Raw genomic sequence first — 16928 nt, 5'->3', positions numbered from 1 at the left:
GGATCCCAGTCGGTTGCGTGATCCGTTCGTTCATTCGATTCATGCTCTCAACGCCCAGGTGTTTTTATTTAGACATTTTCGCGAACGTTTTGCACGTCAGTGGGTCCGAACCCTTACGAACCTACGTACCTAAATCAACCGACTAAAGTCAAGCTATAGCCAATGTTTCAAATGTTTTCCTCACTTGCTGCTAGTATCAAACGGGGGGAAAAACTTTCACCAAACATACCAACCAACTCATCATCGTCGTCGTCGACTGGGATCGCTGCCAAAAAATACTCACTTCTTCTCCCGGTCGAAAAAAAAAACAGAAACCGCACCACGACTTTCGTAATTTGACTTGAAAATGTTTATTTTGAACTATTCACACTAGTGCCTGCATCTAGCCGAAGAAACGTAAGTGGAATTTGTTCGTTCGAAATATTATTAGTGTGTGGCCCAAAACAAACTCATCCGGGAAACAACCAATTGAAAAGTAGCGGTCATTGTTTTTCCTTCGATTTTTCTTTGTTATGAAATGCATCCAGTTACAAAGCATCATCGACAGTCGAAAATGCTAGAACTGAAATAACCCGGTTTTCGCTGCCAGTACAATGGTTATGCAAAAAGCAAATTTTTCGCAAAAAAAAAATCGGTGCGACTAGGTATTTATTTTCGTTGCACCACTCTACACTGTAGAATGACAGCGCAGCTCAGGTTTCGCAGAAGAAAAACAAAAGTGACTAAACATGCGCTCAGCCAGAAACCGGATTGGGGTAATTAAGAAACAGACAGGTTCAGCCGTCGCCCGAGAAAGGTTTCCTGAGCGATATTTGATTGGTGTTTGGGGTCGCACGAAAGCGAATTAGCTAAATTTATGAACCATACCAAACTCTGAAAAGAGACGAGACGACGTTGCTACAGTCTTGTGACTATACCGTTTCTAATGTTGCCTACATGAGACAGATATGAATGCAGAGGAATTCTGCATCGGTTTTTAATTGAATTGCACAGACAGTAAAATGGAGAGACAGTTTATGGTGGCATTTTTTACGAGCAGCGTATATTAGTGAGCCGAATCTCACTCGTACTGAAAAAGCGTGTCAAATGACCGTGCCTTATAACAGACAACTAAATTACATGGTTTCGAGATTTTCCGCATGATGAATCCAAAGTTGAATTTTTGAGTTTCCTATTGCACACTTAGAGTATTTAGACACACTGACTTTTCATCAAATCAGAAGGCCGACAACCTATTTTTTGAGCCGTCTTTCGGTGAGAACAAAAATGTCGATTGGGATGCCAAAATAATGATAAAAAACTATTTGATGACACCCGTGACGATGATCTTAAAGAAAGAGAAGACTTTCGGTGGTCAGTGTTCAGTCAGACCGAACCAAGTGACAAAACTCTGATTTCGAGAAAAACGCGTTCAAAGTGTGCTGCTCTGTATGGTTTATACTCCCAGGTAACAATTTGGGTTTTATTACACGTTTATACAAACTTTTATAACCAAAACTAGTCACGAAAACCGCAATAAGGATGCAATAAAACTCACATTGTTACTTGGGATCAATCGTTCGAAATCATCTCATAACTCTGGCTGTTTTCAACATTTATGTACCTAGTCTGATTAGAGCAAAATGTAGCTTAGAAAATTCTTCATCCTTTGCTGTCATTGACTCATTTTTTCAAATGTTGTGACTTGATCCACTGATTTAACACCGACCAAAAAAATCTGCAAACTGCACCACGTATATTTCATACCCTTCATTGCTGTAGTGAGAGTCTCGGCCAATACATCACGGAATGATCGTCAGACCGGATAAACGGTAACATTCGCCTCTGAAGCCAGTCCTTCTTGTCTTGTTCTTGTTACATCTGTCTTATCTTATCTGTCATAAGCTAGACCAGGCTTTATTTAGTATTTTTGTTCAGTTTTTGACTACAGCAGCGCCTGCTGGAAGGTGTATGGGCATTGGACAAAAGATAGGAGTCACATTGATAACTTGTTAAGCGTAGCTACCTATTACCCCCCCCCCCCCATTCCTTTCCACTCTTTCCCCTCTCCCAAAAAATTTTCATTACTTTCCCCTACCGTTCTCCATCAATTGTAAAACCATCGTTTCAAAAATATTAACATTAATGCCTGACCGCATTCCAAGGTCAAAGACTAAAACACGAGTTTGTGGCATGTTGCGCTGTCTTGTTAAAATCATAGCTCCTCCACATTAAGGACACTCAATACAAGTCGATAATCGTGCCCTTTCCTTGTACCCCACCGGCACATGAAGTGCACCAAACCGCGACTTTTGCAACGATGTAACGGATGCAATGGTGTTTCGATAATGCACAGTGGTCCCGAATCGCAAACAAGCGAACATTAGCAAGTAGGTAAAATGTGCGTAATTTTTCAAGGGTGGTATCTTTGGACAAGTTTATTGATAAAATATTGCGCATCTTTCAGCACTATTACGGTGACCGTGAACTCGTCTATTGAGGTGATACAAACTTTTGTTTTTTTTTAATAATTAGAAAAAATCCTCCAAAAAGCTGTAAAACGTATTAAAATAAGCAACTTAGCTGAATACAGTAACTAACTATTTTTCAAAATATAATGAAATGTTTAAAAAGAATACTTAAAAATCAGTTATGCTCTATAACTTTGCACACGATTTTTTATGGCTTTCAAATGTTCTACAAAGTTATTTAGTATGTTAGCCTTAACATACACATTTTCTCTGAAGTCTGTCGATAGGACGTAGATTTAATGAGTTATGAAATATATTATCAAAAAGTGACGCACTTTTCACTTAATTATTTCCGAGGATTCTCCGGAAATTTCTTGACGGAAATTTATTTTTATAAACAAAATATAGTACTTTCCTATGCAAGTTGATAGGAGTTGATAGAGATTTCCGTAAGGAAAACAGAAGAACAACAGACTGGGGGACAAAAGGAGGAAACTAATAATATAATAATCTCCTATTGAATATTTTATGCAGAGGTGAATTTTAAATCCTTGGTGCTACATTCCGCATTAGGAACATGACCTTTTGATTCGTAGCCAGCTGTTAGAGTACAGGACAGTTGCAGGGTTTGTGCTACGATCCTATTGACACTTACAACCTTTCTCAGTCAAAATTCGCACATATGATTTATCCCACGCATGAGTTACCTCATGGGTGAATTACTCAATTCTCGTAGTTTTAACACATTTTCTCTGAATATACACGACATTTGTTTACCTGACCTTAAGCGATGGTGCACAATAATGGAATTTTATATGACATCATTTTGGATTTAGTCCGCATTTTAATAAATTGGTATACTTTCCGCATTCCGCACTGATGATTCGACTGCACGATCGAATAGCAACGGTGCAAGATAGTCACATTATAAATATGTTGTTATGACATGAATGAAAAAACGAAGATGCTATACAAAAACACACAAGCATTATGCATTACAGACAGGACAGGCGAAGGCTTTAGAATGAATTAAATATGGTAATAATTGCACGACAAAATAATTGAATACCTATACCAAACTGAGGAAAGTCATCGGCGATTTTCGACGCAAATAATATCCTTCGGGCTTATGAGATCAGTTCCTCAGTAGTAAAGAACCAAATACCGCAGTTTGAAAAGTCCGTTCCGTTCTTCGCCTAGTAAATTATGGTTCCACCGTGACCGGTCGCGTTATTTGTCAGCCACGATAAATGGTTATCATAACTCTACATGGGGAGACGACCCAGTGGCCCCGTTTTTTGAATGATCTAATTTTACTGTTTAATCATCAAATTCAAGGTAGCAAGAGGAACAGCATTTTGCTGCGTTATGCAAAATTACCACATGGCGCATGGCGGTGTGTTCGTGACCAACTTTCCGGAGGAAATGTTAGCTATTATTCTAGCTGACAGTCTGTGACCTTTTGCCAACTGTCCGTCTGTCAACCGTGATAAACGTTTACCATAATTTGAGAAAGGACTCGATTTAAATTGCGGAATGTAATTTTGTATTATCAACAGTTACTGGAACAAGCAAAATTTCTTGATTAGCCTAGCTATTCTCAAATACTGGGTCTAACTTATTTTCAGTGTGTAATGTCACAGATGTACGTGAGCAGCAGCTTAACTACGTGAGCAGCTCTGAATACGAACAGTACCAAAATCAACTACTGAAGCATGTTGCAAGCGCAACGATGCCTGCAAATAAACTGCAACACTTGTTGAACTTTGCCTATCACCGGCTGGATTGTAGCGGAATTTCCGCTAGAAATAGACTTTGAATACCATTCGCCATACCAGACATATTCAAATTCAAAGTGTCATGTTTGAGTGGGCTAAATCTGTAAGCAACATAGTCAAAAGGTCGAACAGCAGGTATTTTATGCTGATTGAATTTCTCTCGTTCTTGTGCCTCGTCTTGACGTTTATAGGTAGATAGAAATGAAATTGTTGTATTTTGTCTGTCGTTAAGTAATTGAAAGCAACATTAGTCACAAAGGCGTAAATTCCTAATAGTAACAACACGTTCAACAAACTAATGAACTCCAATAATTGGGGTCAGTGGCTTCCATTCCAGCTTATCGTATCCATAATCATTTTGAACGGAGACGATGTAGGTATATATTTGGTGATAATCATCGTACCGTCTTCTACCCGTGTTAGCATACGTCATTGGTGGCAATATTCAGTCAGACAGTATACAAAATTACGCATTATGTTGAATGTAAGCGAGATGTTGAAGTTTTTTTACCAGGAGAAACCTAAAAGCTTACACCCAGCTTAAAAATCAGAAAATATTTGAATATCTTTTCAATTCAACCAAGTGTAAGTACTTGAAAGCCATTCCGTTCTAATGCAGTTCTAAAAATGAAATAAGCCACTCTAGCTGAATTTGAAACCAAACGCATGTAAAAGAAGTTCACTTCCATTTGTTTGTCGATGTCGTGCCTTGGAAGCGAGTCAGTTATTTTAAAATTCAATAGCAATTCAGTAGCACATAAGTACTGAAAAAGTGCTTCTCTTTCTAGTTAACCCCACTTCAGCAGATGATTGCAATGCATGAATGCATACCAAATGCTGCATGAATAGTAAATAAGAACAAACATCTAGATGCATTTTTAATTTACTTTGAACCGAGACCGAGATCGATAACCGATCTTTCAGGGTCGTTGGCAAATTTGCAACGACCACGTGTGCCCGGTTGTTGCAGAAGTGCATTGACTGGTGCCACAAACCAAAATCCTAAGCACTCCATCTGGGTGGCTACCCATCATCGGGGTTGGAACGATTTTTGCTCCTGTGGGTGTTGAATATATTATTCCACCCACCAGCAACGAACGGACAATCCTTGCCATGAATTTCCACGAATTGACATCGGAATCGAAACAAGTGACAAAATCGAAGCGCCCGTACTGAATCGTCAGTAGTAGTAGGTAGTAGGTACTGAGTTGCGATTGCGATGCGATACACCTTTGGTTGGTTGGCGGGCGGCCGATAAATGCCAGTGACACCCACGTGTGAAATACTGGAGCTTTCGAGTGTAAGCAGTACAAATAATACACTCTATTTGCAAATGTCAGCCCGGAATGCCTCCAGCAGCCGAACCGAACAGGGAGTGTACTGTACTGGCTGTAGCAGCAGTAACGCAAGGCAATCTGCATTTCGCCGAAACTGCTAAATTGTATTATGCGGGCTTCTATTTTCGTGAACAATACAATACATAATACATCCGGTTCAATGGTTCATTTGCTCGGTATGCTCAGCAGCATTTTCAGAAAATGGAAAAATTAGCATAACCTCTGCGATTTTAATGAAACTTTTAACATGGCTTCCGTACAGGAGATCATGTTTTTTGACATTTCAAGAGACCATTTTTTTCTGCAAACTGATTTTGTTCGTATATTTTTTTGATTTATTCAGTGGTACTCAAGTTTATTAGCATCGTCTAGCGAATATTGGCACTTCTGCTGCTCTCAAAATTATAGTGGCCTAACCATGACTACATAAGTGGCCCGACTCTAACGACAATCGCTTTTATAATACTTCGTCTTACTATATTCAATGCGTTACAAGACAGAACTCTGATGTTCCTCTGATGTTTGATGTTTGAAGTCCAATTTCAAGTAAAGTGATGATGGAAAACTTCAAATAAAAGTTGGAAAATTAAGTTATGTCCCTTTTTTTTAAATACTGGTTTGTCAATTTCTAATCGTTTAATGATAAAATTTATTTTCTATTGTTCTGAGCAATGGCCAAAAAACGCGGGTATGAATATTCATGAAGAATATTTACCTAATTCAAAAATTCACATCGCAAACAGTCGTACGAGCGAACAATACACTCAAGTCGCTTTTTCGCAAAGGATATGTTCCGCGTAAATTCCGAAATTCGCGTAAAAAACCTCTCGAATTCCAAAACTACCGTCAAACGGGGTAACTTGCAACAGTTCTCAAGTATGAGTGCAAGTGAAAACTTATCTGTAGTACATTTGAGGACATTTAATTAATACAAAGTTATTAGGTCTACCATAGAACAATTTCACATATTGAGAAAAAATATGCGATCAATATTGGCTGTCGTAGAATTTTTTAACTAATTTGTTAGTAGTAACCACTTAAACGGGGTAACTTGCAACAAGCAATATTTTTTGTAAATTGAACGAATTTAAAGATTTGTATGAGTTTCCTTTGACTTGAATATGCAAATGATAATCCGACTTGCGATTTTTAATACTTTTGCTATGAATATACGCATAAATGTCCTATGTCACGTTGGTGAAAAAAATTTATGAGCCCCCGTTTTATATTATTCATGTAGTTGATATACCTTGTCTGGATCCGATAGAGCTGCCTTCTTTAAGGACCATTCACATATTACGTAACGCACTTAGGGAAGCGGGAGTTGTGTAATAACGCATTACACGTCGTATATCCACTATGCAAAATCGCGTGAAATGAAGTGAAGCGGGAGAGTTAAAAATCATCGATATCTCGGTTACGTAATATATGAATGTTCATTACGTTACGAGTGATCGTAATTAGACACTGTCATATTGCTGGTCGATTCTCTCAGTAAGGTTATTTTCGTTTTGGCCTCTTCTATGGCCATTTTCAGTATATCCAGAGAAAAACTGGCATATTTCCGACTTACCGAAAGTATCTTACACTCTTTCAGGTGTACTTTAGTATTGTTCGATGCAAAATTAAATGATAAAGTGCCTCTTGAAGGTAACGGAACACAGCTTTTTATATCTACCAGCTGTTGCAAGTTACCCCGTTTAAGTATTTGTTTTACTAATAACTTGGTAACAAGTAAGATAAACAAAACTAGTCATCATAAATCAATTATTTTGTTTCCTTATTGTTTATTTTGCTATAAAAAATGTATGTTAGGCTTCTTTTATTTGAAGTGCCTGTGGGCGACACAAACGTTTTACTGACGAAAAATTGACGATGAATTTGACACCATCTTGTGGGATTTTTTAAAAATCACCAAAACAGCAGAAAATCAACGTAACAGTATTTAAGGCTTCTTTGAACTGTTAACAACAAGATTCAGTAACTGATATAGATTAAAAATTGAAGTAACCGATCAAAAAGTACAGTAAATTGGATCGATATAGCGTTGTTGCATGTTACCCCGCTGTTGCAAGTTACCCCGTTTGACGGTACGCGTAAATATAGACTCATGGAGCACATCCGCGTAAATGCCAAAAATCGCGAAAAAAAACCCGCGTAAATTCCAAAATTCGCGTAAAAACTGCGTAAATGCCAAAATTCGAGTGAAAAATACCACTAATTATTATAATTCGCGTAAACCTCATGAATTTCGAAATTCGCGTAAAAAATTGCGTAAATTCCAAAACTCGCGTAAAAGCGAGTTCAGTGTATAAGTAAATTTTCTTAGCATATTCTATTCACAGATAGATTACCAATGGTTCTAAAGGTAGTCCCTCTCTAGCTGATCCTAGAGAAAAAAACGGAAAAAGAAGAAAATAAAATAAATAGGAAAGCGGAAGAAGAAAGGGCAAACGAGGCGAAAAAGAGGACTGAACAGGAAAAGAGGGAGAACGGGAGAAAAACGAAGAAACGAAGGAAAATGATAAAGAATATGAGGACAAACAGCACAGAAAAGGAGAAAAAACGGGACAAAAAGAAAAAACAGGCTAAAATAGGAAAATATGGGAGCAGGAAAATGAAGAAACTAGAACAGCAAATAGAGAAAAATGAAAACGAAATATAAATGCGAGAAAACGACAAACAGAACGAGCCAGAAAAGAAGGAAAAGCCAGACATAATAAGTGTTAGACCGAAACAGACGAAAACAAAAAGAATAGAAAGGGAGTTAATGGGACATAAAGCAAAAAATGATACTGAGAAAAAACGTGCTTGAAAATTAGGAAAAAACGAACGAAAAGAGACGAAAAACGGAACAGAAAAGGAGAAGAAAAAGGAAACAACAGGTAGACAAAAAATGATAGAGAAAAAGAGGGACAGAAAAAGTGGGAAAACAGGAAAGGAAAAGAGGGAACACGTTACAAGCAGAAAACAAGGGAAAAGAGAAATAGAGATAGGGAAAAAAAAGAAAATCGATAGAGAATGCGGAGAAACCGGCAGAATTCAAACGGGATATAAAAACAGAAAGATGGGACCTATTTTGTCGATGGAATGGAAAAACAGGACAAAAAATACAGAAATATAGGACAAATAACATAAGACAAAGGTAAAACTGGAGAGAAAAAGATGAAAAACTGAAAATAAAACAGGAAAACCGGAGAGCAAAAGGAAAAAAGTTAAAAACATAATAAACGTAACAGAAAAGAAGAAAAACCGGGTCTGGAAACGAAAAATTGAATAATGGGGAAGAGAAAAGATGAAAAACGCAAAAGAAGAAAAACAGGAGGGTCGCAAAAGAGGAAAAACAGGATAGATCTTTTTTTTTGTTTTTCCTAGTTTTCGAGCTATATATTAACAATATATAAATAAAAAAGAAAAACAAAGAGCCCTTTCCAAAAGTTAGTTTAGATAAATTTAAGTATGCAAAATTGCTTATTTACGTAAACTCTTTAAACACCAAAGGTTTTATTGAGTTCTGAGATGGTGCTGCCAACCCCATAGACGCGTTGGCGTAGAATCCGTCATAAATAGAAAACATGTAGGTATTTTGATTATCTGAAATAGAATTTTGAGAAACATAATATACAATATGAACTCTGTTGTTTAGTTGTATTCAAGATTATGAATATTAACGGTCAAGATTTATTTCTCCAACGAAAGCATCGCAGCTTAGTCCTTGGATCTTCGTTTATAACCTTGACATTTATACACTACTCTTTTAATAATGATTTAATAACCTGCCTATACTAAAACAGGCAAACGCAATTTTCCGAACGGAACCAAACCCATCATGAATGAATTAGATTTTACTCGACATTTGTCGCATGAATTAGTTTAGCACGTTTAACAGCAGCGGCTTCGGCGACCGGATATCTATGACAACAAACAACACGATGACTGACAGCTGAGTGGCCACATGAAGAGGAAAGAAATATGTGGGAAATTTGAATCACTTTCTGTGCCGGTTCACCACAGTTGCCATGGCTCGTTCCGCTCGACGATACACCTCGCTGCCAGCAGCACATTAATCCAGGCAAGAAAAACACTATGCGTTCATGTTTTTCTGCCCGGCGCCGCCGGTCTTGTTCTGCCCTGTTCTCCGGCATTTCAGGAATAATTTTTGTGTTTTCTGTAGGCCATACTGTGAAACAAGTGACAATGAACCGCTCAGTCAAACGCTATGACAAACCACCTCTAATACGTATTAAAGCTGCCAGCTGTCAGCCGGTTGGTAAGGGGAAAAATATTGGCCCGGTGGGAAATTTCCTCGATCCCACGCGGTCAGCAGGGGGCGCGTTAGGTTCTGACCTAGATTCTTAGGTTGTTTTATCGTACCACAGCACTTGGAGTAAAATAAGTCAGAAAAAAGCAGAATCATCTTTAAGACAAAGAAAAAATTTACACGCTGCGAAAATTAAACATCCCGAACGAAACGAATACCTTCGGCAGGGAGGAAACACCAAACCGGCAGCAGCTCAAGTGGGAGTACACTCCGTCCACAATTTTCCAAGCACTTTCGCTAGGCCTGTCAGGAAGTAGAATGAAAAAGAAAAATGAGTTCGAACTTTGGTGACCTCCGCCGAGTATGGCTAATGTATCCGGCGCCCGACGTCCGCTTGTAGCGGCGGTGTGAGAGCTAAGCTCTAATCTAACGAGAGGGCATTTGCCGCTGTTTTTTATTTTTCCTCATAAATATACGCTATCAAGGCGGCTGTGTCTAAGTGAAAATCTATTAGAAATTCGGATGAATTCGAAAACAAAGTAATTTTTTGTGCGAAAGGATTCCTCCCTGGAAATCGAGCGTCGTTTTGAACTCTAATAAACTCAATCATTGTTTCAGCATGGCATGCTCCAATCAAACACAGGCACCTGCCATCCTCCCATAGAGAATAGGTTTTGAGCAAAAAAACAAAAGAAAAAGTGTCGTGTACAGAATTCACGATAAAATGGGCTCTGGTTTTTGTCAATCAATGCTACCTATTTGCTGCGGATGAAACTCTCCCTAAATGAATCCAACATCAGCCTGTATACACACAATACAAAATCCATCTCGAGCAAAACGAAGAAGAGTTTTATCTTTTTTGTCCTCCTTGTCGTGCCTCGTCCAAACGAGCCGCTCCAACCGTCGGAGGGGAGAGACACATTTTTGGCACGTGTACGCGTCAACTTTTCCAACGTTCGGCAGTTCGGCTTGTCTCGGTGGATTTTTTTATTATCTCAATTTGTGAACAATTTCTTACCATTAAAGATATTTTGTCCGAGCAAGACTGTCCAACTAACCAAGTCGCTTGCTTTGCTGCCTACTGTTTATTATAGTACGAAATCACTGTAGAAACATTTTTTTTTTCAATCTACTCTAAATAGTTTTACGAGTTATTCATAACATGAAGCTGTCGCAGATAGTAAATAGTCTAGTTGGTAGCAACTAGTAATCTGTGATTCGGAACATTCCTAACATAACAAGCTAGGATTGTGGAGCACTCCTATTGTTTTTGTTTGTGATTTGGCATCACATCAAGTTGGCGAAGGTTACACTCAAGGAACGTAACCAACTTCCTTCTGTTGCCGAGTTTTTCTTTTATCTTTTTTCTCTTTTTGAAAAAAGGTCGATTTTCCCACGTTAAATCATCAGATGGCTGGCCTTGTCCCCACGACAGCAGTAAACGATTATTAGCGTTGACAAGGGTAGTGCCGACCGGAAAATAATACTCATAAAACTTGATCTGTCACCTTTTTCGTCGTCGTCGACCCACATATTATAAACTCACATCCGAGCAATCATTTGCACATCCCACAGACACACACTTTCATCTGTCCTACGGTAACTAATTGGGTGTTTTGTGATTTTCACGTTACATAAAGCCGACTGACAATAACCTATCATATTCTAAATGTCATTGTTAAATCATCCATGATTGACGACCAGCCTCGTGTCAATTCGTCTATAAGCTCATACACAAACAAAAAACAGACCGATTAATACTAACTGTTGATTTTTCTCCTTCATCATTTGACAGCCCTCACCGTCCGATATCTGACGCGAAGGTTCATCGGCGAGTACCGTTCGAACACCGATCTGCTGTACAAGCAAACCGTAACCTTGGAGAGCGGCGTGCTGGACGTGGAGATTGTGGACATCTCGGCCGAGAATGAGAATGATTTCCCCATGGAGCAAATCCAATGGGCGGACGCCTGTCTTATCGTGTACAGCATCACGGACCGTGCCAGTTACGAGTACGCTCAGCGGTCATTGGCCGAGCTGCGACAGTTGCAAAACTCGCCCTCGGCCTATCTGATTGGGAACAAGGCCGATCTGGACCACTTACGAGAGGTGAGTTGTTTTTGTTTGTTTCGGTTTTTTGCCTCGAAACAAGTTCAGGGTAGATTGAGCTTAAGATTAGAGAGTTTCCACTGGAGTTGTTTGATTTATTGTTTGTGTTTTGTTCCACTCGATTCGTAAAGTACTGCCGTCTCCACGAAAATGGGGAAATATTTTGTACGCTGTTCGTGTTACACGCTCGGGCGTCTCCATCATGTGCAACTCGCGTTTGAAATGACACTCCACAATTGAATAGAAGCTGGTTTCGTACGAATGAAGAAGCAATCGTCGGTGAATAGTACCATGTTTTCCGCTTTCCATGACTGGCATTTAGCTGTCGAATAACAAATTCCTTGCTCTGTATCTCGACCTAAATCTGCAGCGCAGACGAACTACCTCTTTCGCCCCAACCGCTCGCTGTTGTTGCCAATTATATGGTCCATGTTTTGATACATCGCACATGCATGAATGAGCTGAATCCTCATTTGGCGCCAGCTTAGTGGGCTGGCTTTTCTACATACATATGCTGGCCCCGGTGCCGTTGGCACGATATAGGTAAACTACTCAGGGCTACCCCTTTCTTCTTGCTAATGAAAATTACCACGGGATTTGTACTTGAAGGACGGAACGTGGTCTATTATATGACTGTAAACAATTGAAACACCGCCATAGTGTTGCGATACACGAGACAAGAGCACTATGCGACTAAGATTAAGTAACTTGCCGTGAGTTGATTTCAACTTGCCAAATTCTTACCGGCATGTAGGGTGTGCCTGAAACCTACCATAAAGCTAGATTTTTCGGATCAAAATAATACGGATCCTTTATTTTAAAGTACTCCCTCACAAATCAGTCAACATGTTGAAAATCCCTTGAAGCGGGGTCCCACTACAAACTGTTGGCCGCCGCGGTTTCGAGGGTGCCATTAATTAGGAAAACTGATCGCCAACCGTCACTCGCCAACCGGTTCGCTCGAGGTTTGATCATCGGTGGCAAGGAAAATGTGTGTAACAAAATATGAGAATTGCTACACGCAGTGGTGGCATAAAACTAGATGTATTTTGTTAGTATTTTTGGGTCAACTAGTTCGGGCAGGTTGGAAAAGTGCAGATTTCCAACAAGACATGCACACCGTGGGAAATGAGCTTACGAGTACGCTGACAGTCGGTACTTGTTACCGTTAATCGAAATTAATTATTATTGCAGTTCTAATGACTGCCGTCAGCCAACCCCACACGACCCGTCCAGTGCCACCGTTGCAGCTTTATGGAACCCACAGCTCTTGGAAAAACCCTCGGCGAAAGTGTATTTAGTAGGTAGACATGCCGGGCTGCCAATTGTCTGCAACGATTTCGTCTAGCGGCTTGACCCACATTCGCGTCCGGCGATGATTCCATGTAATTTGTGTAGTCTAGAGAGCTCTAATTGACAGCGCCGTAATGAGATTTCATCTATTGCATGCCGTTCGAATGAATAAATAGAATGACTTTGAAAATGGTGTTGACGGAATCCGTTTCGCTTACTGTATTGGAAAATTAAGAGATTAATTTCAATCGAAGCTTGTGCATTTAAGATATTCAAAGCTTATTACAACTGAAATTGGCATACGTGATATTTCAATAAAATAAACAGAATCATCATGGGCACGGTCGCTTATAATGTCATATATGCAAAGTACACCATACTCGATCGATTTTGATTCATGATATTTTCATTCCATTTCAACTTGTACGGTGTTTTGCTATTTTCCACCGTATCACTACAGACGAGCAGCATTATTGCTGCCCGTTTGATTGCAATATCTATTTTTAACGCATCTCTCGCCGTCGTCCGTCGTTGAAAGAAGCATCTATTGTGAATTCAGCGAATACATATTACGTATTGCACATCTCTTCATGCTTGCAACCATCCATCACCTCAAATCATGTCTCATCAAATGTGCATGGTCTGGTCGCGGTATAAAATCTACTGGCTGCATCAGTTCGAGTACTTATATTTTTATTGCAAAATTCTGCTAGCAACCTTCTTAATACATTAGCGATGTCAGAGGCGACCACGAAGGATTTCTTTTTTAAACCTCTATCAAACATGCCTTGCAGCCATCGATTCAACCCAGTTTCGGAGCAAAGAATATTTCCGACTGAGCGAGCGAAGCACCCATTAAATATATTTTTCTCCAGAGTGGCGTCATAAAACTGAAATATAATCTACAGACATCGTTATTGGCCTAAAAGTACCCGAAAGATTTTCTAATTGTGAACAGTTCTCAATAAAAGCAATGTCTTGTTGCTATGCTTCTTCTTCGCAAACTGACCTTTTGCCTTTATTCGATAAACTTCACAACCTACACTTAGTATGCAGAACAATTGCAAGGCTGTGCTGCTTTCTTGTGCGAGTTTTAACCACCGAGCTCCGTTTGTCAATCTGCCTGATTCGGTGCCTTCTGACCTTTGTACACGTGCAGTTCAGAACGCATAATTGTTTTTTTTTCTTCTTTGTACAAAACAAACAGAAGCCATCGTCTTTTTTGCCACATCCTGAATCGAAATGTCGGGTTGACGCTTAAATTGATTAACAACCATATCCTGGCCTTTTTCGGATCTGCGGTGTCGTGTTTTCTGTCACTATCACCTGGGATACGGTTGGAAGTGTTGGGAACACTGGTAACCTAGAAAAGACCTAGAAGGTTTAATCTTCGGCAAGCAACTGTCACCAGGGTCGACGTTATATTTGTCATCGCTCATCAGGTTGTAATGTCATCAATTAGTTTTAGTGTGCCCCTCCGCGAAATAAAGTATTTTAGTAGTTCACTTCGTCACGTTACGACAGTGGCGACGAAAATGCGCGCTAAGCTCGGTTTTTTTTCCGAGAATTCTCACAAGACGAGCCGTCGAATAACAGAGAGCGGAACTGCAACAAAATGGACGATCAGGGGCAGCCTATTAATCTGAATCAGGGAAACGGTTTGCCCGATCAAAATCAGCGTCCAAATGGACAACCACAGTCATTTGCATTAGCGACGTCCTCTCCAGGTACCGCGAGGTCAGAATCCGGGAGCCAATCAACCCGGCAGTCGATGTCCCCCACGGGGATATAACCAGAGAACGTTATCGTTCAATTTTTAGGAGCAAACAGTAATGTCCACTCCTACGCGAGTGCATGTTAGAAATATAGCATCAAACGTTTACACGAACGCACAGCCTCGTGGCGTCTTCCTGCGCAGCTCGCTCACGAGGCAAGCCTATGCCGACAGCTCGTAAGCGCCAGCGACACTCTAGGACGTATGGATACAGATTCTGCTTTATTTCTTCTTTTCTTCTTCATATTTTCTCCCGCTTATTTTTTCCAAGTGTGGACTCATTACTGCGACCAGTATAGTTGATCTATTGTAATATCGCCCGGGTGTTTGCTGTATGACCTGCACTGCATTTCTTTTAGCTATAATCGCTATTGAATGAGCGATATGCTTATTAAGTTTTATACGTGCTTGTGTGTATTGAGGTTTACCCTTCCTTCCAAGCTTGATCTACTTTACCCACATATTCCTCGCTACCAGTACTATCCCATATTATAGCCGTCCCTGGCGAGGACTCATTCGTACCTCTGACCAGTACACTTAACTATAGGAGGGACATTTGCACTGTCAAGAAGCGTCAGAGGGTAAATATAGAATTCAGCATGAAGGAAGTGTAAATGGAGGGGCCTGAGAATACCCATGCTAAAGTCACGACATCGAATGACTTGATTCTACTAAGATTCGACCCCACGACCACTCGCTTGTCAAAGCAGACTCGATAACCTTGCGACTATGGAGCCCCCCGTCCCCCGCCTATACCCAGTATAGTAAGTAAGAGCGATGCAGTATCAACTGCTGGGTTGTAATGACGAAGGGGAGTTCCCGAAGGTAATGCCAGTCATGCCAAATCTAGAACCAATGTTGCGAATCGAGCAAGAAGCCAACGTTGTCTACTCTCACGTGAGTGAGTATGAGAAGCATAGCATTTAACGTTTACGCCGCACTCACAAGCGTTAAACAAACAGCCACTGTTGCTGAGTGCAGACATTCTGCACCCACACACTCGCGCACACACATCCTCACATCGTCATCCCGCATAGCTTATTCGCGAGTCAAATAACTCAGGAGCAATCAGCTGCCCGTGAGGCATAGTGGTGCAATGGGATACAGGTTTTGCATTACTTTTCCTTTTCTTCTTCATTTTGCCCTCGATTATACTCACGGGCGGGAGTGCAAACCCTCGCGAGTAATCGGTTTCAGCAGCTCAGGCTACAACGAAGAACGAGAGTGACGACCGTAGCTGCTAGTTAAACGCAGTGCATGAATAAGTACTTACGAGCGAGAGTCCGAAAGGGACGTTAATGTCGGCGCGTTCGTTAGAATGAGTACGTGTGTGTGAGAAAATTAGACCTCACGAGTGTCAGCATCCCAACACTGTCTAGACCCCATTCTAGACTGCTTAGCTGGTAATATAAAGGAGTTTTAGTTTGATCCCTAGAATCAGTGTCCCTTTGCTATGCCCGCTACGAAGACCTCTTTTCGCAAAGGATGCGGAGAGTCTGAACGATGCTGCGAAAGTCTGACTGCTTTTGCTTGCGACGTCTAGGAACCAACGAACAATACAGGTAGGTCAGCTACATATTTGCCGAGGACAGCGAAGAATTTCAAGTTCGATGTTACAGTCTCAGCGTTGATGAGAGAACGGCACCATACGCATATGTGAAGATTACTGTACTGGGTCCAAAAAGCGGCTATAGTCCCATCAATAGCCGTTCTCGCTGCTTCAGAACATTTTTTTCAAAGCTGACCGCCTGTGCCGTGTTCAGCACAATCGACTTCTCCGTTGTATTTCTACAAAAGGAATGCCCCCACCAATACCCAGTGGGGCCGGTATCAATACAACAGGTTGCTACCCAGAGTAAAAACTGCACCAGGCGCATCCCAGCTGATCGATACCATGCTGACTGGACTTCCGAATATCTCTACTTG

The 16928-nt window shown here is 40.5% G+C and overlaps 1 protein-coding gene across 1 annotated transcript in view; it reads left to right on the top strand.

The window, feature by feature from the left end:
* LOC128743829 (ras-related and estrogen-regulated growth inhibitor-like protein) overlaps positions 1-16928 on the top strand; it is a 45501-nt gene that overhangs the window by 25040 nt on the left and 3533 nt on the right. Inside the window, exon 3 of the mRNA XM_053840508.1 lies at positions 11622-11935. Within this exon, the coding sequence (XP_053696483.1) occupies positions 11622-11935 (314 nt within the window). The remainder of the gene's footprint in view (positions 1-11621; positions 11936-16928) is intronic.

This window comes from Sabethes cyaneus, chromosome 3 (genome assembly GCF_943734655.1).
Source record: "Sabethes cyaneus chromosome 3, idSabCyanKW18_F2, whole genome shotgun sequence".
Classification (NCBI taxonomy): domain Eukaryota; kingdom Metazoa; phylum Arthropoda; class Insecta; order Diptera; family Culicidae; genus Sabethes; species Sabethes cyaneus.
This window is presented reverse-complemented; position numbering and strand designations above follow the sequence as displayed.